Consider the following 25,634-nt stretch of genomic DNA (forward strand, 5'->3'; position numbering starts at 1 on the left):
TTATAAATCTCACTCTGTGCCACCGAGTGTCAAAATACAGTTGAAAAACTGACCTTTAGTCTCTGTGAAGCTCAGTTGCCCAGACATACATTTGATAATACTTGTAACCCTATAGTAAGGAAAATGCATTTCTGGCTGAAAGGTGCAATGGCTGGCCAGGATATATATATAAGCAGATGTTTAGGGCACCTAAACAGTGTTTTTGTTTATTTTTTTATTTTTGTTTTATTTTTGTTTGTTTTTTGTTTTTGTTTTTAATAAGTGAGCTGAACCTGCTCTCAACCACTCTCTGCTTGAATTTCTGAAGGAAGTTTCTGTTCAGCTTCTGTGGGTTCTTTTAAACCCCCAGATGTAAAGGTTATTAATACTAGTGCTTCCCCTGAAAGAATGAAGAAAAAATGTGATTTGAGTACCATCTTGCTGGTACCTGGGACAATAAGATACTACTGCCACTGAATTGGGAACACTCCTTGAGAAACTTGTGAGGTATTCCTTCAGCAGAAGATATAGCTGCAAAAAAAAAGAAGTTTTCAGTCTGTTTCTGAACGCATTTGCAGCTGCTGTCTGAAGAAGCCAGAATTTTAATAGGAGGAAAACCTTGTTCCTGAAAATATTAAAATACAAATTAATACAACTATGTTGAATCTTAGCATCCTCTGTTTTTTCTTCACTGAGCAGTGCAAGCAACAGGGGGCAGCACCTTCTCATTAGTATGAGCAGCACTCCACTATTACCTTTGCTGCTTCTCAGTTTGAAGCAAATTAATATTTAGCTATTCCCAAAGCCATTACATCTAGAAATGAGAAATCTGGCTCAAATGGACTTTGTGAATATTCAATGAGACCAGATGTTATCTTGCATTATTGAGGTGAGTCAGAACTTATTGTAACTTTTCCATCATCGCTGCTTGTTGTTCCTTTCTAGGGCGTGAGTGGAAAACTTTGCTTCCAAAGCAGTCAGGAGCTTTCCTTTTAGACTGAAGTGATACTCTTTGTCGTCATTGACTATAAAGCATCCTTGATTGTACAAGGTTTAGAAATGACCTCAAATTAAAGAGCAATGTTGTAAATATAAATTAGTAATTTGAAATTTACCAGTTACAGCATTTACAAAAGTGGCTGGTATTTGTAATGTTACCTGTTCCAGTGGGAGACAGAGGTACAGATGTATGGATTAAGTCAATGGCAATGACAAAGGGCTCTTTAAGTAGTTCTGGAGTTGTATAGGTCTCTACTGTATCCTGTTCTCAATACCAGAGGATTGTTTTTTGAAAGGTTACTTACCTCTGACAATCCATTAAGCGCTACACTTAGTTGTACAATGGTGCCTAAGATAAACTCAAGTACCTTTGGTAACATCCAATTTTGTGAGTTTTAAGTGATTCACATGACTGTTAGACAATGAGCTCTAATGTAGGACTGCATCCCATATGGACACTCTAACAATTGGCAATAGGTTATCATAAATAATTGTGTGATAAATGCTACTTATACAACATTAAATTTCTCTGTGAAGGGACTTGGAAAAAAACTTACCTTAGAATACCAAATAGGGTGGTGGTTGTAATACCAGGCCACTCCCTCTCCACTACTTCATGTTTTAGCTGCAGTTCAGGAAGCTCCAGTTTTATTCCAGTTTGGGATAAGAATCTATTTGAAATCACAGAAATAGTTGGAATAGGAAAAGTCCCATCCGGGTGAAGTCAGTAGTTTTATGTCTTCTTTAAAAGATTACATTTTAAGGAGAGATGGCATCTTTGAACTCTTTGAACACTGGCATCAGGAAAAAAAATCATTTTATTTTCCTTATCTGCCTTTTTTTTTAATTCATTATTTAAAATGCACCCCAGATTCCTTTAACTTTTTTTTTTTTTTTTTAAGTTGAGAATTAATCTAAGTAATGGTGCTATTTTCTTATAGCAATAATTTCAGTCATAAAATGCTTGAGAATATTTTCAGCAACACTCCTTTCACTGATGGAAATTACCATTTAATGAAAACAAAATATTTTATGGTACTTTGTTCCTTTTGGCCAGATTTGTATTGAAAAGTTTTATGTAGTCCAGAGTAGGGGAAGAGAGAGAATCAGCTTTCTAAAATAACCAAATTGCTTATGGTGCAAAAGATCCAGACTCATTTTTCCAACCCACAGTGTTCAGTCCTGAGCATTATAGTTTAGATAGTCTTTTAACAAGACAAGTCCTGTATCTATCTATCTATATATATTTATATTATGTTTCGGTCACAGTGAAATAATTCAGCGCTAAGGTCTTTCATCTAGGCAACGGGAGACCTCTGGACGAATCAGTGCTTGACCTGATCTGGACCCTTTATTCCAGGACATGCTCTGAGATACCGTGCTGTTCTAAAGCATCTCTTGAGTTTTCTTTCATGGCAGTTCTCAAAGATTTAGTTTCCTTTAGCATAAGGGTAATTTAAAATATTTAGCTTGAACTGTCCATATTATTCCTAACTCATTGTTAATCATTCTTCACTAATTTTAACTTACCATATTTTTCAGAGAATTTTTTTTAGGCAGCCTTACAGATACCTGGTGTGATTCTACGTGTTATCATTTCTTAAGAATAGCTACTTCTCTGCTGACTTTCCTCAGAATCTCTGTGTGCCATTAACAATAGCCAGTGTTTACATCCTATTGCTTCTGCTTGCACAGGAGCTTCATGAAGACTTCTTTACTAGCTCTCTGGAAGGCAAAACCTTGGATGGGGCAGTTGTAGTGTTAAATTTCAGATATCCTTATTTTTCCTTCTCCCTTTTGTTTTATTTGACCTTTTGTGTGGTGGGGATACAATCAAAACACGCATTGCTTCCCTTTTCATCATCATGACTAACAGTTTTTTGCATTTCTGGTTTTATAGGTTGGGTGGATCCTCTCCATCCTAGATGAACTGCAGCTCAACCCCCAGCCTCCTGTGGCTGTCCTTCCACTTGGCACTGGGAATGACCTTGCCCGCACCCTCAACTGGGGTGGGGTAAGCACTGACTGGGGTTACCCTTACATGTGGGTTCTCAACTTGCTGCTCTTATTTAGTGGTGTAGTAGTGTGGAACTTCCTTTTGGCTAAAATAGCTGGTGGGGCTTTGTGCAAGGTCTGCTTCACTTGGACACAACAGCTCAGTTCAGTTTCCGGTTTGGTGGCTTGAATTATTAATGATGTAATTGTAATAAAAGGGAGCATAGATGTATCTGTCTGGTATTTCAGGCCAAATAATGAGAATGATAGGTAGACTTATAATTTAAGCATATATTTAACTTTTCTTTTTTATCCTCAATATTTATCCTTGACTACACACTGGAGTTATTTCGTACAGGGCAAACACACTCTAGTTCTTCTCATTATGGTCTTACCATGCCTGTCCAAGAATTATGTTCCTAAGCAATAGCTTTCCAAAATGTTTCATATATCAAAATCTAGCAATATTTTGAGGTGTTCTAAAGAACATTTGATCCACTGTTTTAAATCTGTATGAAAGGAGGGAGGTCTTCCAGGTAATTGGTGAACGACTTGCTTTGTTTTGGCTATCCATGGCTGATATTCTGGTGACACTTATTCCGCTGCCAGGGTTACACGGATGAGCCAGTGTCCAAGATCCTGTGCCATGTAGAAGATGGAACCATTGTCCAGCTGGACCGGTGGAATCTCCAGGTTGAGCGCAACCCAGATTTGCCACAGGATGAGCTGGAGGATGGGGCTCGTAAGGTTAGAGACTTCTTTTTCCCAGGGAGACTATAGTATGCTTAAGAGCATTTTTGGGATACACCATAAGATGTACGAGTGGGGAAGTTCCAAAACTCTTTAATTTTCTAGTTGCATCTTCACCTTTTGCTCTTTTCTTGTGTCAGTGCTTCCAGTGACATGTGAACCATAATGCATATCAGCCATCATATTTGTTGTTATACTCTCAGATTTCAAGCATTTATCTTAAGAACCAAATTCTGGCAAAACCCCCATGGCATCTTATCTAAAAGGTCGCTGTTTTTTCTCTAGTTAACCTGAGGTGGCAGGAGAAGGAACACTGTGAACACCATCCATTAGAGGCACATCTAAAAAATGATGTAGAATTATATTCCTTAGGATTCTGCTGATGGATACCAACTGTTCCCTTCTTTTCAGCAAGGAGTAGTGTATGTTTGGATTTAACATCTTTGTGTGTGGGTCTCCATATGATCTCCATTAGTGTACCTTGAGAGTTGAAGAACAGTAAAATCTTTGTGAGGGGATCACATTTGTAGTGGTACGTCATTTGGACTGGAGATGTTGAAAGGGTCTCTATCGTCAAAAAATGATTCTGTGCACCATTTTCCTCTTCTCAGTTATAATTTCCAGTTTATCTATTGGATGTTATTGTTCTCTCTCTACAGCCCTCCTGGGCCAGTATAATGATGAAGAGGCCAGATGTGTTCTTCCCTGCTTCATGTGTCCTCAATAGAATTAGGGCTTCTTGTCTGGGACTTGCATTGCTCCTGGTTATATATGAAGCAGGAAGAACACAGCTTGAGTTTCATTCGCCATGCTGAGCTTGAAGTGCCAGCAATTAGGAAAACCTTTGTATTGACATGTTAAGTGGAGCAATGTTCAGGGAAATTTCAATGAGAAAATAAATGAAGAACCTTTTGATGTGTTTACAAAGACACTTATATGATCATAAAACTCTGTAGATGTGCTTGTGTTCTTCGGGCTTTTGTATTTGAATATCTTCCACAAGCAATTACTAGCCTTCACAACAACTTCTGCATACACTTCCCTGAATTATTCAATTTCCTTACTTTTTCATGAGGTGCCAGATTTAAAGTAGTTAATGCCTGGTATGTCATGGAATTTTTAATTTGTGTTATTTTTACACGTCTTTCTATTATCCAATTATAGCTTCCACTCAGTGTCTTCAATAATTACTTCAGCCTTGGGTTTGATGCACATGTTACACTGGAGTTCCATGAATCCAGAGGTAAAAGGAGCTTTTTTCTTTTCTTAACCTCGGACAGTTATTTTATAAATTACAAATGGATTTGAATTTAATGCTATGTTCTTATAATTCAGAGAGTGCTGGGACATACAAACCCAAGGTACAAACCACAGGTAGCAAGGAAATGATTGTATAATGATTTTCCAAGGGATTTGGTGATTTAAAAATGAAAAAAGTACAAGAAAAAATGGCATTCACTGGAGTAAAATGGCTAAATGGGGAGATTTCATATTTCTTGACCTTTTAAAGGAGATGCCAAATACAATTATAAAGGAAGCTTACACTGACATACAAGTGTCAGAATAAGAGCAGAAAGAAGAACAAATGCAAGCCAGGTGCAGCTGTTTCCTACAGTGTGAAGGTGGAGAAAAGATAAGATCAGTGAGGATGGGAAAGTAGCAGGGTAGCAGGAGGATAGCTGATCTAGAGATGAACAACTTTTACCTATGGATGAGTATAAGATAATGTCATTGGACTTGGTACAGACCCAGAATGCATCTCAGCAAATGAAAGGCTTTAATGAAGTCCACAAACTGTCAGCAATTTGAGCTGTTGCAGAATCTTGCTTGTCCCCTTGCTGATGGCAGTTGTTACCACCCAATCCACATGTGGCTTAACAGATAGACCTTGGAGTGATGTGAACTGTTAGATTTGTATGGTTTAGGCAAGCATGCTTGTATAAACAGACCTTGTCCAATTGCCTGTGTTCCCTTTTTGATCATTTCAGCTTCATATTCATGATTTTCCTCTGAACGGCAGCCTCCCTTATCTTTACTTTCATATTATCAGTGTCATTACAAAATGAAAAGATAGCACCTGAATGCCGTGCTAAATAAAGAGCAGAGTACATGATGGAATGAGCTAATGCATATTTTATAATGTTTAAGGCTTCTTCAACCTTTAGGAATAATAATGAGGGGGCATAAAAGGGCACATGAATGAAATGATGACAGCTGTATGCTTTTTTTTTTTTTTTTTTTGTGAATGCATATCAACATGAATTGCTAATGTGACTGTGAATATACTGTATAGATGAAATGCATGGCTACTTTCTCACTTAATGGAGGCATTACTTAATAATGAAATTATGGAGCCCTATAAAGAATGAATGTTATTCCAGAGATGCCAGCGCTTTAAAAATTTATGTGGGTGAAAAATACTTGGCAGAGCAAGCTGTCTATCTGTGAGTGGATATGTATGGACAGAAGAGTTTTTCATAGCACTAGTGCCTGCTCTCACAAGTCATTCTGTTAGTGTTTCCTTACCCTCTTGAATGCTAAAAAATACAAAGTCACTCCTATATGTTGTAGGAGAGAAAAGCTTATAGCTTTGGAGGTGTTGTTGATGCATGGGTTTTGTTGTGTTTCATGTGGAATTAAGCAATGCAGAACAGATTTGATCTCTTTTACAAGTCATGAAAATCCAGAGAAACTCTAGAAGTCAATGGATTCAGGAAAACTTGTAACACTGTCATGGCCATTGCACTTGGCCCGATAAGACAAGTGGTTGTATGCAGTTTCTTATGTGGAACATTTGTAATCACATGTAGTGTTAAAACAAACATACAAAAACTAACCAATCAACCCTCCCCCCGTTCCCCCCCCTCCCCCCAACAAACAAAAACAACAACAAAAACACAGAAAACCTAAATCCAAAATAAATTAAGATTGATTTGAACTCTCAGGCTATCGGGCCATTTTATGCTATGGAGATTGCTCAATTTTTATATTTTAACTAAGCAGTGATTGCAGTGTCTCAGAGGTACCTGTATGTGACTGTGGCTATTTCCATGGCAACCTCTACACTTTTCTTGTGACTAATGAGAATGAGCCTTGAGGGCTGGCTCCAAGCTTTGCTTCTTCAGGAAGCATTCTGGGTAGCAACTCTTTCCAGAGCCACAGTTTCCCCCTTTGTTATGTTTATGCTCTGGTGGAGCAGGTACTAAGCATTTTACTTCATCCCTGTTGACATTGTTAATGTTGAAGGGTGAGGATGGAGTGAGCTTTGGATATGCAGTCAGTGATTTGCTTCTACAATCGAAATCACACTCTAGTCAACTTTAGGCTCTATTCAACTTGGTAGAAAGAGTCTTTCCTCCCTGCCCATGCTCATCTGCCATGTCAGTGGTAGGAGCAGTTTATTATGTTTAAAGACTGCTGAGTCCCTGGCCTCAGAAAGTCTCCTTTTCTGTTTAGCTGGCTCCAAACTGGGGCTTTGATTCAGGCCAATATTTGTCACAAGATCTGCGTAAGAGTCAGTACCCTGGTGGATGCTGCCAATGGGGATAACCACATCAGAGAACATGAAGCATGGGGACTTCTGGGCATTTGGGAGCCACCCACTTCTTAGCATGGGGTTCTGAGAATTTCTGTAAAGAACTGTCAGCTCAGTAAGTGAATAAAAGATGAAATTTACTTACGCAATTAAATGAATAATTTTAAGAAGAGGTGACCCTGACTGCACAACAGAACATGTGCATGATACAATAGTGGGGCAGACAATCACACAAGAAACAACCTAAATCACTCTTATGAAATGGAGCATTATATTGTGAGATGTAGTGACTTCAAAGAGAACTAGATGAGTTGTTACAAATAGTCATTTGAGATGAAGTAATTTGGAAGTGTTTATACCAGTGTTCTGCTTTAGCCAGAAAGACTAAGGTCACTTCTTGGATGATTTTGCTGGAGAATCACTGAGCAAGAGTAGGTGAATGGTTCTACTGCTGTACACAGTATCAGAAGGACTGCTCCTGAAGTCTCTGGATGCTACAGACTTGGAAAGCAGTCCCCAGGGAGGCATGAAAGTGACCTGTATTCTGGGAAATGTGCTGTATACTGGAAGATCAAAGGAGCTCCATTTAGCTTATCGGAGGGAAGGTTAGGAGGAGATTTAATCACCGCCCATAAGTATTTACTCAGGGAGAAGATATCTGATAGTTGAGGGCCTTTTAATCTAATGGACAGAGAAATATGATAAGGTTTAGCAGTTAGCAGTAGAAGCCAGAAACATTCAAAATAAGAAAAAAAAATCCACAGATTTATTTTAATGGTGAGAATAATTAACCATTGCATTGGCATTACTACTGGACTACTGAAATTCCCTATTCCTTTGAGTCTAATCAAAATGAAACAGCTCTCTAAATAGGTTTTGGAATAACCACTTATATTTTGCTGCAGGAATATTCGGGTAGAGATGGCAATTCCTGAGTACCTTTCTGGATATCCTCTTTGTAATGCATCAGAATTTCTTTTTCACCTCATAATTTACTAACAATTTAGTCCTGCTTTGGAGCATGGGTTAGTGTTTCACAGGTTTCTAATAACTCTTAAAGAAATCTGTTCTATGTTGGTGAAAACAGAAGTCTCACAGATGGTACGAAGGGGTCGTGAGATGAATAGTCTGAGAGGTGCTAAACAAGCTGGTTGTTTTTTTGTTACCTCTTTGCTCATGTTTCCATCTATTTTCACTGTACAGGAAGGGGGAAGAATTCAATATCAATGTTTGGAATCTGATAGCAGATAATGGCATGGATGCAGAAACCTCACACGAGAAAAATGTATTCATGTTAATACTTTTACTGAGTGATGTGTGCTGAAAGCACTATAATGTTCATAGAAAATCTGAAAGTACAATGGAATCTACTCAATTTATTAAGGTGCTCATATTTTTCCATTGTATCTTTTCACAGAAGCGAATCCAGAGAAATTCAATAGCCGATTTAGAAATAAAATGTTTTATGCAGGGGTGAGTTGTGATTCATTTTACAGAATTATGTTATTTTAGATTCTTGAATGTTTTACCATATCCTTTCTCCCTCCCATTCTCACACCAGCAGTTTGTACCAATTCATTTTGTCTGCTGCAATTTAGAAACACACATATACTCTTTCTGGCAATCACACGTGTCTGTTGGAGAGTGCTGATTGTATTACAGTATTCCCTTGGATACAGTACTGATCATATTTTACCCAAGGACATTCTCTTGCTAACCTTTCAAAAGGAGAAGTATCATAACTTTTACAATTATATATATATATATATATATACTTATATATATATATTAAAAAAATCGTATTTCCTGACATCAGGAAAGAATAGGTTTGACAAAATAATGGCATTTGGTAATAAGCTCTTTGGTGGGATAAGAAATGAGGAAATAGAGGAGAGGAGACAATGATGATGATTCCTACTCTTATTTCTGTTGTAGGCAGCCTTTTCAGACTTTCTGCAAAGAAGCTCAAGAGATTTATCCAAGCACGTTAAAGTTGTGGTAAGTATAGGAAATTGTGTCATAGTATTGTGGAAAGAGGGGGGAATGGAGAAAGAGTGAGGTGAGAGTTTAATGGCTCTGTTACTTTTCAGTTTTGAGCATGACATTTGCATCACATTCCAAGGAAAGTCTTGGGAAAGCTGTTACAAAGCAGCAACACTTCTCTTGTCTGTGGCTCCATTCAGCAATTTCTCTGTGCTCTGTCACTTTGGCTTTGTAGTGTGATGGTACAGACCTGACTCCAAAGATCCAGGAGCTGAAGTTCCAGTGTATAGTGTTTTTAAATATTCCCAGGTAAGCTCAAGACAGATGCTTGGAGTTATAATAGAAAATAATATTAATAATAAAATCGATATCTGCAAGTTGTCCTAGGTTGGGTGGATGTGCAGGAAGTGTATTGCTACTGTGCTGCTTTCCCGGGAGCTAGGTGCTTATAATACTGCTAATTAGCAACATGGAATAGGATGGGAGTTCAGGGTGCAGCAATATTCTTTAAAAAGTTGAATATCCTTTGATATGGAATTAGTAGAAAGGATTGTTTAACAAACTTGCTTTCAAAAGTTGTGCGCCTAACCTGCAAACCAGATAGTAAACCAGACAAAGATGACTGGTCTTCTGCCTAATTAGAAACAGTGTGGGAAGTGGAAAAAGAAAATCAATATTTTTCAAGAAACAAACATGAAATTTGTTGAAATAAATGCTTTTTCTTAATATAGTAGAAGGTGGCCCAAATAGAAATACGTCTGTATCTTTAAAGGTTGTCTGTCTCCTGCTCTCTAGACCAGTGGTCTCCAAAACTTTTTGTTTGTGCACCCCTAATGTTAAAAAAAAAATAAAAAATGAGCATGAATATATATGTTTATTTACAACCTATATACATGTATTAGTATACTAATATGTACATTATAAAACAGACACAAAAAGAGAAATTAGAAAAGGAAGTCACAAAGATGAAATAAACACTATTGAAATAATAGTTTTAGTTATTAACAGGACAAAAAATATTTTCTTCCTGCACCTCAAATGGGTTGTCTTGTGCCCCACACTTTGGAGCCTATCTCTTTACTCCATGTGCAAGCCCAAACACCTGGTAGTCCAGCACTGCCCTTTCTGTAAGGAGATATTTGGTGTCTCCTGTCCAAAGCTCCCTCCTGTTGTTCTTAAATCACTTTTTACATTCGTTCTTTAATGCTAGGAAAGGTATACATGACAGCTCCGTCTGTTCCTGTTTATTTCTCCCTTGCCTCAAGCCATGCAACGTTTTGCAGTCCGTATGCTGTCAGAGCTTATGAGCCAGCAGAGAGAGAAGCAACAATGCTCTGAGGCTGGGGCTGCTGCTGCACCCCTGTGCCTTCCTAGCAGAGGGGATAAGCAAATTTCAGGAAGGCAAATCACAGGTGCCAGTGAAGCTCAACTCCTGATCTGCAGAGAGCAGAGCAAATAGGGAGAACAAAATGGTGCTGCTCTGTTGCCTGTTGCTTAGTGTTTCTCCCACTTCCCTGTTGGGGAGGAACCTTCCGAAGACTGTGATGGTTAAATTTGTGGATGCTGTACCAGCTTAGAAATTAGAGACCAAGTTTCTCCTTTTGTCCATTCCGTGTCAACATAACTTTTAATTGTCCCTCAACTACATCCTGAAATAGATGTTTTGGTGTTTCTTCTGGAAGAGATCAGAACAGGCCAATAGTCAAGCTAATAGTCAGGACCCATCAGGGAAAATTGCTTTCTCAAAGCTTGCTTTCCAAACTTTCTGTAGGTATTGTGCTGGCACAATGCCCTGGGGAAACCCTGGAGATCACAGAGACTTCGAGCCTCAGCGGCATGATGATGGCTACATTGAAGTCATTGGGTTCACGATGGCCTCACTGGTGAGTATATGGAAGGTGCTGTCCCTCCTGAAGGTGGGACCAGGCTCAGTGAATTCTGTGGGCAGCATGACAGAGGAGAAATTTGTTCTAAATACTGAAAAAAACACCACAGTTCTGTGTTTTCAGCTAAGGCCAAAATATGCTCTGCTGTTAGGTTTTTAATGAGGGGGAAAAACTGTAGTTTGTAAATAAGTGTTTTTTAATAATAGCAATATTTTGCAAAGAGCATACTTTTAATTTACGCATATTTAGCAGTGCTTTAAAATGCTCTCAAATTAAACAGCAAGATCATGACAGTGAAACAAACAGCATATAAGCATGTTTTTACCGTGGGAACGTTCTATGGTCAAATAATTACTGCTGTTTCTTTCTAGCTTTTGTATAATTCAATCTGTGACATAAAAGTTCCATTTTTTTTTTTTTTTTTCCTAGAACTGGCTTCTGGAGACAAATATGAAATGTTATATGAAATTATTTTCCTTAGCAGATATTTTTCTCCTAAAAACCAGCTGTTTTGACAGATTACAATAGTGTTTATCTCAAAATACTTTGGAAAATCTTCTGCTTTTGAAGGTTAGGGTACTTAGTGAAAGACTGCATGCTATTCAGATGAGTGCATTCTCATTTGCATTCTCATCTGCATTCTCTCAGCAAAAGAGAGAGACACAATTTGAAAGAAATGTACTGCATCAATGTTGATTGTCAGGTTGTAGAAGTGACCTGCATCCTGCTTGTATTTTGCAGTATAGGGACTTTACAGTCTTTGAAGGCGATGTCTGCATTTTGAAACTGAGTTTAAGAGTGGGTCATTCTTGACAACTTAACTGGTTCTATTTGACTGCCTGTACTATTGTCCTAAAAACATTCTTTTTTCTTTTCACTTGGGGAATTAAAAAAAAATGCATTAAGAAAATCAGAATTTTCTGAATATTGTTGGCAGAATAAGTTTAGCCAATGCAGATATTAAATTGAAATTATTATCGACCAAAACAGACATTAAAAATACGTTTTTATACTGTATGTCAGTACCTAAGGTGATGCTAATGTATTATTACAGAAGATGTACACAAATAAGAGCGAGCATCCCTTATCAGTCTTAGTACCAGGTCATCACCTTGTACATTCATAACATAAATATACCAAATAACAGGACAACATAGGACTGGTATCCAGAAACATCACCGTTTCTCACTCCCATGTGACTCTTGTTTATATAATTGTCTAATCCATTTACTGAAAATAGAATAGTAATAACTTCCATATGGCCAACCAAAATGTTGTGAAAACTGAGTAATATTTTTCTTTTTGTTCCATTAGGGAAAGAAAATTCAACCAACAGTTTTTAATTGGCAGTTAACTTTTTGTCAATGCTGTCCTTAAAGTGATCTAAAGCTGAGTTACAAAAGTACTCCAGTGTTCTACTATCAAAGTGGTCAAACACAATGACAGTCTCTTCAGAGGATGATTATATGCAGTGGTAGATATCGCCATAATTGTGTTAATCTACCAAAGGCTTGAACTTAATGTGGCCAGGTATCTGGGCTTCTTAGCAAATTTGTATAGATTATGCTCAGGTCCCTGCTCTTAATCAGTGAATACCTCTGATAATGTTGTTTGTTTCCTCAAAGATATATTTAGACAAATCAGATCTTCAAAGTGAGAAAAAGTAAAAGGTCATTTTGACCAGCAATCATTTGTCTGTTTAGATTATAGATTCTTTTATAGCTTCTATTTTTGATCAATCTAGTGAGTTAGGGAAATAACCTACAGGTAGGAAAAATTCTATTAGCATGATAGATCTTGTAGAATGAACTTTTATCACTTCATCCCTGAATATTTATTTATTTTATATTTTTTTAAGAAGCATGGACCTTTGAGCTGCTATTTTTCTCTGAAGGAAGCCTAGTTCAAAACTGATTATCTACAAATCTGCATTGCTTGTGGTGCTGAGGATGTAACTCTAGAACACACACATAATTCTGACTTGCTCTGTAGGACTCCCAGATGTGCTTGGTCATGCCCAAGAAGGTCTGTGAGACCAATGAGGAGAACTACTTCATAAGCTGTATTATTAATCATATTATAATTTTTTCCATAATATGGTGTGCACAGAGCCAGACTAAGTTCCCAACTAGTATTTAGGCTGCTCTCTGTTAATAGTGCATTAATACATTTTTTTTTTTTCTGCATATGACAGTTGATAGCTAATGGTCATATTCCTCACTTATAAAATACATTTCTGCCCAAACATGTCTGCCTAAAACTTGAAGAATCTGCTCATGTCCATGCCTTTCTTGTCTCATTTCTTTGGAATGAATTCTTGAACACTATATGTAATTGTTTTTAACAAGGTCCTTCTTCTTGTTCTTTTCAGCCTGTCTGGTCTTGATGTTGAGCTGCAGCGTAACCTCTCTTAATTAAGGATTTTAGATTTATCTAATTCACATTAAGGATTCTATTCTGTTCAGGAAGGGGAAATCATCCTTCTGTCTCCTAGATTTACACAATTATGGTGGTAGTTTCAAAGAGAAAAAAAAATGTAGCATTGCTGTTAGTGTAAAAACAAAGCAACAAAACACATATTGAAACTCAGGAATGAACACAGATATGCATTTGTGTGTATGTATCTTGTAAGTTTGTGTAAAATATCCTTGACTTATACAAGGTGATGAGACGTGATGCATATACGGTTAGTACCTGTCCTGATTTATCTGCTTGTTGTCTACCAGTTTTCTTTGTAAAACGTTAAGTCCTCCTTTTAAATTTTTGAATCAAAGTACATCCGTTGTCCCTCATTAGAACGTCTTACACATATAATGCTGTGTAATTCATACTGTCAGCAGAACAGTGCATTCTGGATTTTGTTAACTGACTCAAATATCTGTTTTGAGGTGTATTTTTCTCCTTCCTCCCTCCCCCTTCCAGGCTGCTCTCCAAGTGGGTGGTCACGGAGAGAGGCTGCATCAGTGCCGTGAGGTGACGCTTTTAACATACAAGTCAATCCCCATGCAAGTGGATGGTGAACCTTGTCGTTTGGCTCCCTCGCTCATTCGGATCTCATTAAGGAACCAAGCCAACATGGTGCAGAAAAGCAAGAGGAGAACATCCATGCCTCTGCTGAATGAGTGAGTTGGATATGTGCATGTCCTATGCCAGGAGGCCTGTTTGAGCCAGCATATTCAGTTATAGATTTTGCATGTACTGAACTTGCAGTGCATTTAAAAAGAAAAAAAAAATCAATCACATCTCCTGAACTTTTTTTCTACTATATTGTAATTAATTTACTGGCTTCCTCTTGTTCTTTTACCTTCTGGGTTCTCCTCTGTCTTGCTTTTAGAAAGGTGTTGTATCTTTCAGTTATATATTTAGAGATGTCTGTATAGGCTCAGCGGTATGCCTCTTGGCTTATGGCAGCTCTGCATATCTATGCTATTTGCCCTTAAAATTCTTATGGTTTGTTTTCTGAGCTCTATCAGCCTGCTTTTTAAGCTCCATTAGAGACTATAATAAATTGCCACAAACAAGAGCTACTCAGGACATCTTGCAGTCTGTACTGTGGTAGCGTGCTGCCTGGGACTGCTAAAGGAGAGAGTCCTGGAGTCCTGGAAAGGGATTTTTGCACTTTTATAGGGAATCTTGCTCCAGTATAGAAACCCAAATGAGAAAATCCAGTGCAACTTAGCTAAAAGTAAGAACTCTTCCTCTAGTCTCCTGTGCTCAATGGCAGTAGATTTTACTATTGAAGATTAGATTGGTGGATTAAGGAACCAGCAACTAGGGGAAGAGTAAGGAATGATGATCAGAAAATAAGAATACATAGCATGAGATGGAGGTAGCACAAACAGTGTAAAGATGAACAGAGAAAAGCAAAAACAATTGGAAACCAGGAACACACAAAGAAGAAAATACAAGACTAACTTTCCTTTTCATAATTAAAATTTATTTGTAAGTATTACAGAAATATTTTAATAGAAAAAAGATATTTTCATTTTAACCTATGAAAATATTCACTCAGTAAAATAACTCAGGTTATTTTTGTAGACCTAATTTTTATACTTTTCGTACAGGAGGTCTTCATTTGTGCTAAAAATGAGGGATAAGTGCCTTTGCTGTTTTTCATCAAGTTTTGAAGTGATGCAAAACAGTCTGTCCATTATATAGAGAGGTATGGACCTAAAAGTTTTAAGTTATGAAGGATACACAGTTCATTCATGCATCCATGCACTGGAGATTTCACTTTTCTGGGGATCTGGGTGAGAGATTTTGTTGTTGCAGGTGTTATTGTGTCAGGGAATAAGTGAAGAAACACTTGTGAAGAGAAATAATGTCTTTCATTAGGCTAATCTAGTTGGAAAAAGCCAACAAGGTCTCAGACACCTTTTTCTCTGTAGGTATTTTAAAGGTTGTCTGTGTTTTCAGTCTGTACCATGTAGTGAAAGATATTGTTTCTCTTCAATCTTTGTCTTCAACCCTTCAGAGCTTCTTGTTATTCTGTTTGTCAATCTGTTCATGTAATCAAGGCCTCCTTGGTTACTTTCAACATCTTCTTATTCAGTTTAGCACTTAGTGTTTTCTTATCGAGACTGATGCTTTAAGCTTCAGTAGACCCTCATGTCTGTAATGTGCAATTCCTGTTTGTCAGGAAAATGAATAAGGCATACTCATCACTCTTGAAGAGTAAAGAATAGCCTGTGAGCAGTGATGCCTGATTTCATCCAGCCACCACAGCTCAATCATTTGTGAAACCTAAAATTGGGCAGAGAGCAATCCTGAGGCATCTCTTTCTACACCGATGGAAGCTAATGCAAATGAAAAAAGAAAATTCCTGGTATTTTAATCTGATAATTTGATCTGATAATTAGCATGGCTAGGCTTGGATTTTGATGTCTGAATTTGAACTGTCATGGGGAAATACAGTCATAGTGTATGCCAGTTGTGAAGAAGATAATTTTTCTGGTTTAGCTTGACTTGGATAAGTTATGATGACATGCTTTGTTGCTATCTGAATCTTTTGATTTGGCTGAGATGCTTCTCTGTAGACCTGTGTTCTGGAAAAATACAAATGATCTGTTGACTATTTTAGTTTCATCCTCATGGTGTGAACCTCATGGTGTGTATATATCTATATATGTGTGTTATGTACGTTGCTCTCAAGTGTGGAAGGGGAATAAAAGATAGGAATTGCTTATTCTAGTGTGACAAAAAGTAAATGGCATGTTAAAGGTTAAACTCTAGGAGGCATTTAATATTTTAAGAAGTACATTCATTATGAGGATGTATTGCAGCATTTCACAAGAGAAAATATTCAATTAAATATGTTTATCTACACTTCTTAACTTGATAGCTAGAATGTCTCTTCATTCCATTAAAATCTACTAGAAATTCTTATATTTGATTGAACATGATATTTATTTATTTATTTTTCTTACGACTGTCATCTGAATATTATATGTTTGAGATTAGTAAGTGGGTCTGGAGCTACTCCCTCAATTGTTAGGCAGCTGTTCATGGGCTCCTTGCAAGGAAAGTGATTATAAAATTATCATGTATTACAGTAACTCAGAGTTGCTATTATTGCTGGCCACGAGGATATTGATAGATAAGGAGAATAAGTAGGAGAGCTCTTTGCAATTTTATCTAATCCAGTGTCATAAATGGAAAAAGATTTGATTTTAAGATGCCTTACCCTGTGTTTCTGTTTTCTTATTATATTCTTCTTTGTTCTGGGAGTTTTGAGGTGAGAGTGTTTAGAGTATAGTGAGTTTGTCATTTGCCTTGTGGATGTGCTCTAGTTTCTGGGGAGAAATAGTATTTTAAAATTGAAGAACCCATATTTACTGTAGCTGAGAAGGAACAGAGATTACATCCTTTTCTTGCTTGGGAGCAAGAAGGCTTTAGAAACATGGTTCTTTTGAGACTGTAAGAGTTGCCCATCTTCCTGATTTCAGTTGCTCTCCTTTGAAATGTGTAGATGCTCCTACAGAGGACACTTGTATATAGCAGAAAAGGATTGGACCTTGTTTGACATGTTTGTTCCCTCCATTTTCCCACTTTTATGCTTTTAGCACCTTATAATTGCACAGACATTGCCTCACATGGTTCTACACAACCCTTCAGGGTTGAAATTCCTCTATGTTGATTCTGTTTTATCTGTTACTGAATAATATGACCTTTTCAAGGTGTCAGGGAAATTAAGCAGCACTTTAGAACAGGGTAAAATTTCTTAGTTTGTTAAAAAATAATTAATTAAAACAGTGACTATGCAATCAAATTAAGGAAAAAAAAACTTGTTTTTGTGGCGTTGCTTGAACTGAAGGAGCATGCCTTTCCTGTTGATAGCAGCAACAGAGTGAATAGCTTCGTTCAAGCTATTAGGGAACAAGTAAATATGCTGTGCTGAATTTTGTCTGAGCTGAGCAAATTGCTGGTAATTAATATTTTATTTAGTTAGTTAATTTTTCTTTCACTGTTGAATTGCCTGCAAACAAATAATGACTTTCTCAGTATATTAAATATTTCAAATTAATTATGGACTACTTGCTGCAAATAGCGAATTCTTCTTATTGTTCATCAAGCATTCATTTTTCAACATTTACTTTTGGAAAGTTAAGTTTTTTTGATATGACAGATTATAAACATACTCTTGAGCAAGAGAAGATGGCCTATTTTCAGTTTGTACTCTCATGACAATTTTAAATTTTTGAGTTGGAGCACAGTGGAGGACAGTCATTGCTTGGTGGACGGTTCTTGTTCTAGTTTGTTTCTAATGGAGGCTGTTCAAACATAAAAGGCAGACACAATCTCTTTGTCATCCTACAATGCATTAAAAATAGAGATAAGTAACAAACCAATAAAGTGTAACAATCCAGAAACACCTTTTTAGGTGCATGGAATATAGGTGCAAGAATGAGGTGATGCAGTTGACACTTGGTTATGGATGGAAACAAGGCAGATAGTGAGGTTGTGGCAAAAAGGCAGGTTTATTTTCTTCTCATATGTCTCTTCTGTTGGTTTTCCCCATCGTGTTTGCTAAATGTACCAGCAAAAGCAAGTTTTTGCTCCAGTCAGATCTGCAGACTTTTTTTTTTTTTTAATAATAATAATAATATTCTTACTCTCCTTCTCTAAAAAGACTTGCCAGCTAATTTCTGATTCCTTAATCTCTATTAGTGAAGGTAGTTTGTGAAAGAGACAACATGAGAGCTTCGTTTTCTATGATCAAGCCAGGAATGTGGTCTTGTGAATTAAAAGTAAAATGTGTGTGGAATAACAAGAGAAGCCATGGCTCAATTTTACAGGAATCATTTTCTAGTTGGAAACTACAGTTTAGTATGCTGCTCAGTAAGTTTCAGTTAGTGATCATTGTATGAACCCCAAATGATAGATTTTAGTTCAGGTTGAGGAAGAATGGTCTGCATGATAGAAGAGAGAGAAGAACGAACAGCTTATAGGTAAAATGATGTTCCATATACTTGAAGAAATCAAAGGGACCATTTGAATATAAACACCAAGAGTCAGTCCTGGGAGTCACTTTATATAAAATGCATGTTTCCCTAAGGTACATGAAAGAAGAATAGAGACTGCAATTTTTCATTGTGGATACAAAATCTCTAGTAAGGGTATTTTTGTTTCTTAAAAGTTAACTAAAGTTAACCAGTCTTTGTAGACAATTCCATCCATTTGGATCTTGGCTTTGATGTTTGTTTGCATTTCTGGACTTGCTTCCAAAGTCTGCTGCCTTGAAATGTTTCAGTGCCTGTGGAACACATATCCTGGGGCTCCTAGTCTTCTTTGTATAGCTAGCTTGTCATTGGTCCTCCTCGTTCATGTCTTTAGAAAGCTCCTAAGTGCTGTGTAGAAGTGTTTTTCTCCATTTGCATGTCTTCTGTTGCTCTTGGCTTCTTAGTGTGACCTTGGAGCTCTGCATGTCTCTCATTCAACTTTTATGTGACACATTCCTTTTGTTTCTGTTTAAACGTTGTATGTCTTTCTCTTTCTTTCTTCTCTTCTGCTCTTTCTTTCCAATCTCTCTCTCTCCTTCCTTTTTCCTCGTCTGTCCACACTTGTGCTGCCTTTCACCTGGTCACTCATTTCCTGCTGCCTATAGTATCCATAAAGTGCAGTCTGCTGACCTGAGGAGAGTCTCAGCTCCCCCTGATTCCTTCACTGTGTGAGTATCTGGCTTTTTTCTACCTTTGAAGTTCCATAATTTGTTGCTGTTACATTGTGCATTGTTCAACCAGGAGACATGCCAGTAAAATCCAATAACAAAGGGGAAATGGGAACCCAGGAGACAGCATGGCAGGCATGGAGCAATGGTCTAGCCAGTTAAGGTGCAGTCGCACAGTACCTAAGGAAAGCGAGCAGGGCAGGTCTGGTAATTGTGACTATATTCAGCCCAGAGTACAGATTGCCAGACAAATCCATAGTGACAGGCACGTCTGAGAAGTGCCAGGTACAACCCACAGGACAAGTTTAGATGACAGGCTTTTGTCCTTTGTTTTAAATAAAAAACATGGTATGAACACAGCCATAAAACATTTCTAGATAAGAAATCAAAACAGGAAACTGGTCTACCAAAGGAGTAGCACGATATGTGTCATGATATTGACTGCAGCTGCATTGAAGATGGAGACATCCCCCCACCTCAATAATATTTTGATTGTTAGCAAGTCCCGTGTAGTAACTTGCTAGATTGCAGCTACAATATTGAAAAGACTAATATTTTTAAGTATGTTGAATTGGCACTTTTACCATTATGTGTGGGTATCTTCTAATTCATCCCCTTTATGGGAACACGCTGTATGATGAAAAGATGTGTGTGTGCACAATTTAAAAAAAAAATAAAAAAATCCCCCAACTTAATATGTCAACTCAGGCAATACAGTTTGGCTTCAGAAATACTTTCTGACTATTCAGTCAAAAAAAAACCAACCATTTTGCTTTTTATTGACATCCCTTTTGTCTTCTTGCTTTGCCGTCTTATGCTGGATATCTTTTCAAGTGGGACTACCAAATAAATAACTTGGAGATGCATGATGGAAAACAGTAAATTGCTGAGCTATAAATCCAAATATTCAGAGCATATTGATTCCAAGCATAATTCTTATTTCATCATAGAAGAAAAGCAATGGATTATGTAAAACAAAAAAAACAAAATCAAACAACAACAAAACACCAACACTTCTCTGTTCTAAAAAATGGGTATGTGCAATAGACAACGTAAATTTTCAGCCAGTCAAGGATTATGTGGAAAATTGATTGAACATATGTGTAAATATATATATATATATTTAGAGCAAATCTCAGATTTGCAGAAACGGACCTGAAGGTCCTGATGAACACCCAGTTCACCATGAGCCAGTAACATGCTTTTGTGGCAAAGAAGTCCTAATTGTGTCATGAGCTGTGTTAGGAAGAATGCGGCCAGCAGGTGAAAGGTGGTGATCCTTACCTTCTACTCAGCACTGGTGATACCACACCTAGAGTGCTGGGTCCAGTTCTGGGCTCCTCAGTACAAGAGACATGGACGTACTGGAGGAAAGCCAACAAAGGGTGACAAAGATGTTTAAGGGACTGGAGCCTCTGTCCTATGAAGAAAGGCTGAGAGAATTGTGACTCTTCAGTCTGGAGAAGAGAAGGCTTGGTGTGGGGATTCATCAATATCTTTAAGTATCTAAAGGGAGGGTGTAAAGAACATGAAACCAGGCTCTTTTCAGTGGTTTCCAGCAACAGGACAAGAGGCAATGGGTCCAAACTAAGACACAGAAGGTCCCATCTGGAGATAAGGAAAAGTGTTTTTATTGTGAGGTTGATCAAACTCTGGCACAGGCTGTCCAGAGAGGTCGTGTAGTCTTGCTCATTGGAGACACTCAAAAGCTGTCTGGGCATGGTCCTGGGCTAGAGGCTCTGGGTGTCCCTGCTTGAGCAGGGTGGTTGGACAAGATGACCTCCAGAGGTCCTGTCCAACCTCAACGATTCGGTCACATTTCAGAAAGCTGCAAGTTCCTCCTTTGTTGTTTTGCAAACAAGGAATGATTTCCAATTCAGTGTGCCTTACCCTCGTATCATATTGGCTGTACTCAGCTGAGGAAAAAAACATAATACAAATAACTTCTCTATCAATGATTTAGTATCCTAAGCAAGCCTTTAAAAATACTTGAGATATGCCTTATTGCTTACACAGAACATTAACCAAGCTGTAAGTCTGGAAGAAGGAGGATTGTTGCCAAGTTGAGAGATATTCCTTGGAAAATGACATCCAAGTTTTGATACAGTTCATTTAAATATCTCATTTGATATCAGTTCTCAGGATAAGGCAGACAGAGAGAGAGACTCATAAGTCCCAAACTAATTTGAAAGTCAAAGATATTCTGTATCTTAAAATCTGTAAAAGACAAACAAACAAACAAACAAAAATAGATTAAACATGCTTCTGTACTGTGGCTGCCAATTAATGTGTCTGACAAATTAAAATAAGAACTCATGACGTATCAAGGAAATTTGATTTGGGTTGTGATGGCTTTGAGATTCAAATGTGGTTTTTGTTTGTTTGTTTGTTTGTTGAACAATATATAAAGAGCCTGAGTTATAGTTAGTACTGAACAGCATGACGGATTCTTCAGAGTCATGGTGATGGATACAGCTTGTATTAGATAAATTCCAAGTTTTCTGCAGCAGTGTATGCATGGGAACTTGAGGCAGCCAAAATTATTAGGCACATATGGTCTTTGTTGCAGAGACAGTGGAACTGTAGCGTGATCTGTTTGAAATGTTTGTACAGGGTGCATGAGTAAATACAAGTGCTGAATTTTTAACTGGGGCTCTTTTAAAAGGAAGGTAAAGACTTGCATTTTCCAGCTGGATGTTCATTAGAGATGAGGAGGATATACATATGATAGTACATCTGCATTATGTGGTTAATTCAAAGATGTTCTGAAAAAAATTACCATTTAAAAATTGACTCACAAAGGTTGTACAGTCCTTTTACAATCAAAATAAACACCGTGGATATACAGTGATTTTTTTAAAAATTACAACATCTGCACAAATGAAAATGCGAACACTGCCTTATTGGTAAAGAGATTTTATTAATAGAGTTGATCGCAATAGGGTATGCCTAGAGAGTCTGTATGCATGGCATGCAGGCTATGTGAATAAAAAAGGGGTGAAAGAAATAATTTTTGTGTATAGAGATCAGCTTTGTGGGTTGGGTTGAATATGGGTATTGTCTATAGAAGGAGAATCTAATGAAGATCGGGGGGAAATGAGGCAAAAGGAAGAAAGTGTTACAAAGTGAGCTATTCTCCAAACGCATAATTAAAGATGAAAGTGCTTGTATACATCTTCCTTTTCTTTGCTAAATGAATTATCAGAAATTGAGTCTCATTTTTATTTTGACAGATTTTCCTGTTTAGCAAGTGGGCACCTGTTTAGTGGGATCATTACTATTGGAGAATCCACAGTGCTTGGGAGCACAAAGCATGGGAGGACCACAGCTAGCCTGGTGAAATTACGGAAAACAAAGATAGGGATTCTACATGGCACCTGGGCAAGTGTTTTAAGTGTATGGGTGGGTTTAGCTTTTTTACACAGCAAAATATTTGAGCTCTTGCTGGAGCAAGTGTGAGGTAAAAAAGGGCAAAAAGATTTAGTACAACTGGGTTAACCTGGCTTATCTGGGATAAAACTCACCAAAGAGAAGGAAAAGAAAAAGTCTTTCCCTGGTGGAACTTATATATATATATATTTTTTTTTTTTGGTAAAAAGCTCAGAAAGAGCTTTGCCTTAAAATAGCAGTGGACTTTTCTGAAGTATTGAAATTTGTCCATTAGAAGAAGCTAGATTATTCTGGTTTGTTGTGCCAGTACTTACATTTTAAGCAGAGAAAAGCTGTCAAAAACACATTTTTAATATATCATTTGCAAGCTCTGTGAATGAGATCTCAAAAGTAAGGTTAATTTCTTTTTCTCCTCTGGTTGCTATTTTCCTTTTTCCAATTGTTCTAAACACTGGAACATTTAATCAGTTTTGCATGTTTATTTCTTCTCTAGGAGATAGGCAATTCATTAATCTGTCACTGCAAATGTGCCCCAGAGGAATATGGTGTTTTCTAAAGTTTAGTTTTTGCAAGGGAGGGGCAGGAGAAGATTTTATTTTCCTTTACTCTTTGCCTAATCAAATTAAAAGCTGTATGTGGGTAGTTTGATGTGGTTTGTATTCTGGAAGGTCTATCAGAAATTTGTCACTGGATATTGTAGAATTGTTCGACCGTTTTTATCATCATCATTATTTCCTTTACGCAGACACAAAAAATAAGAAATGGTTCACAGGGTTTATTAATAATTAATATGTGGATTAGGGCATACATAATTTAAAAGTTTCTCTTCCCAGTTGAATCAGCCTGGTGACATAGCAGAAGCGTTATCCAGCTGCTGTGCAGGAGCACCTAGGGCAGGACCTAAACTTGCTCTGCCTGTGTTCTCTTTCCTGGGTGACTGGATGCAGGAATACATTTCGTAAGAGAAACAGCTGTGCTCCAAGTGAGTTGGCTGGTATCCTCTTGCCAGTTGCTGAATGATTAATAGGGGTGAGAGAAGGAAGTCACAGCTTTAGGAAAAGCTGAGTGGGTTTTATCGGCGAGTGGAAGTAGAGCAGGTCGCAGTCTCAGAATAGGTACATGCGACTGCTTCTGTGGGTTAGAACCACAAGTAATGGAATGGGGGAAAAAAAAAAAAAAAAACTTCTCATTTTTGTAAGGTATTTGCTGTGTTTTTTTTGTTTGTTTTGTTCATTTTTTTTCAACATTTCTAGAATTGCAGAAATGCTATGGCTCAGGTGTAGGAGGGAAACAAACATACTTCTACAGTAAGCAATTTGCAGCAGGTATGGGGGTTTGTGTATGTGTTAAAAATAAGTCCACCTTATAAACAGTTTATTCAGCATGACACTGACTTTCTAAGAGCTATCCCGTACAAAGAGTGGTTCCAATTCCAACGTGCACCCTGGTGTGCCATTCAATGAATATCTACTCAGAGAGGAGTAGGCTTTAAAGCAAACAATTTTTATGCTATTTTTTATATTTATGCTATTTATTTTTTATTTTTATGCCATTTTTATGTTAAAGCAAACAATTTTATGCTTTATTTACATTTAATTTTTTAAAACTATTTTTATGACTGTCTACAAGTTTTAAGAATTCCCAGAAAGCATCCCATTTTCCTTAAATCAAGAATTATTCAATATCTGTCATCTTCTGTATTGTGGAAAAATGAAATCCTATTTGTTTGATAGAAACTAATACTATTTCCTTGTACTTTTCAGCTACTTTGCAAGCTAGAAAAGGAAAGAAAATAATTCTTTATTATTGAAATTACATAATATTTGATGAGGGTGAATTAGAGTAATTTTGAGAAGACTTCATAACATCTGCATACAATCATTTATAGTTTGTTTCAATGAACTAATGTGCGTAGTGTTTTCTACAAGGCTCATTTGGATTGTTATTAAATAATGCCTCAAATGTGCACTTCTGGTCCATGTTAATCAAAAGTCCATCATATAAAATTCAATATGGTAAAATAGCCTATCCATGCTTCTGCTTTGAGAAGTTTGATATTTAGGTTTTTATTTAAATGAAACCATTTTAGCTAATCAACACAAATGAACAGAATGTTTCAGTTGACCTGAATCTGTACTTATGGTCCCATGGGGCATATGACCTTTAGAATGTAATTCTGTGGATTGACCTGCTTGGGGAATGAGGTTCTTAAGTAGGTTCTATAGGAAGTAATGGAATTCATTCATCTGTACTTTAAATTACTTTTCATTGACTATGTAATACACTATTTGAAGAATAATAGGTGCAAGAAATTTAAATATGTTAGGTTGAATTGCAATGCAGCAGTTTGTGAAGATTTATTTATAAATTTTCTACTGCTCTATCTGGAATGCTTTTCTTCCTGTCCTTACACATGGGCAAGTTATTATATGCAGTATTTAGAAACATCAATTTCTATTAATACAATGTCAACATTTGCTTTCAGTGACATTCAGCACTGTATTATTAGTTTTTGCATAGATACGCTTGTGTCCTTGAGCTTTGTGGTTTCTGAATATGCTCAGTATGTCTAAACAAAAGGAATAGTGCAATTTGTATAATAGTAAGGATTATTATACAGTATCTGTGGTGATTACAGAAGTATTTATGGTGGAAGTGTTTTGCTCAACTGTGTTTAAGAGAGCTCTGTATGCAGCTCATGAGTTGTGTGACTGAATGAGTCAATTAGCTGGTTGATGAGGACAATATTCTAACACGTCATATATCACAAAGAGTGAATATTCACATAGTGAATTTTTAGAGGCAAAGCTATTTTAAATAGGTCTAAAATTCAGTAAGACAGTATAATGTCAGCCAACAACTATATTCTGATAGAGAAAAGAGTATTTGAAAATAAATCATACCCAAAAGTTCAGATTTAAGCCACTGAATAAATGTTTTTGCATGTGTA

At 37.1% G+C, this 25,634-nt stretch overlaps 1 protein-coding gene across 1 annotated transcript in view; it reads left to right on the forward strand.

Annotated features, from left to right (window-relative positions):
- The window catches only part of DGKI (diacylglycerol kinase iota), a 118,659-nt gene that overhangs the window by 16,290 nt on the left and 76,735 nt on the right, over positions 1–25,634 (forward strand). Inside the window, exons 8-15 of the mRNA XM_035568556.1 lie at positions 2,879–2,992; positions 3,583–3,720; positions 4,888–4,966; positions 8,676–8,731; positions 9,194–9,256; positions 9,477–9,550; positions 11,013–11,124; positions 14,050–14,249. Of these exons, the coding sequence (XP_035424449.1) occupies positions 2,879–2,992; positions 3,583–3,720; positions 4,888–4,966; positions 8,676–8,731; positions 9,194–9,256; positions 9,477–9,550; positions 11,013–11,124; positions 14,050–14,249 (836 nt within the window). The remainder of the gene's footprint in view (positions 1–2,878; positions 2,993–3,582; positions 3,721–4,887; positions 4,967–8,675; positions 8,732–9,193; positions 9,257–9,476; positions 9,551–11,012; positions 11,125–14,049; positions 14,250–25,634) is intronic.

Source organism: Cygnus atratus, chromosome 1, assembly GCF_013377495.2.
Source record: "Cygnus atratus isolate AKBS03 ecotype Queensland, Australia chromosome 1, CAtr_DNAZoo_HiC_assembly, whole genome shotgun sequence".
Taxonomy (NCBI): Eukaryota; Metazoa; Chordata; class Aves; order Anseriformes; family Anatidae; genus Cygnus; species Cygnus atratus.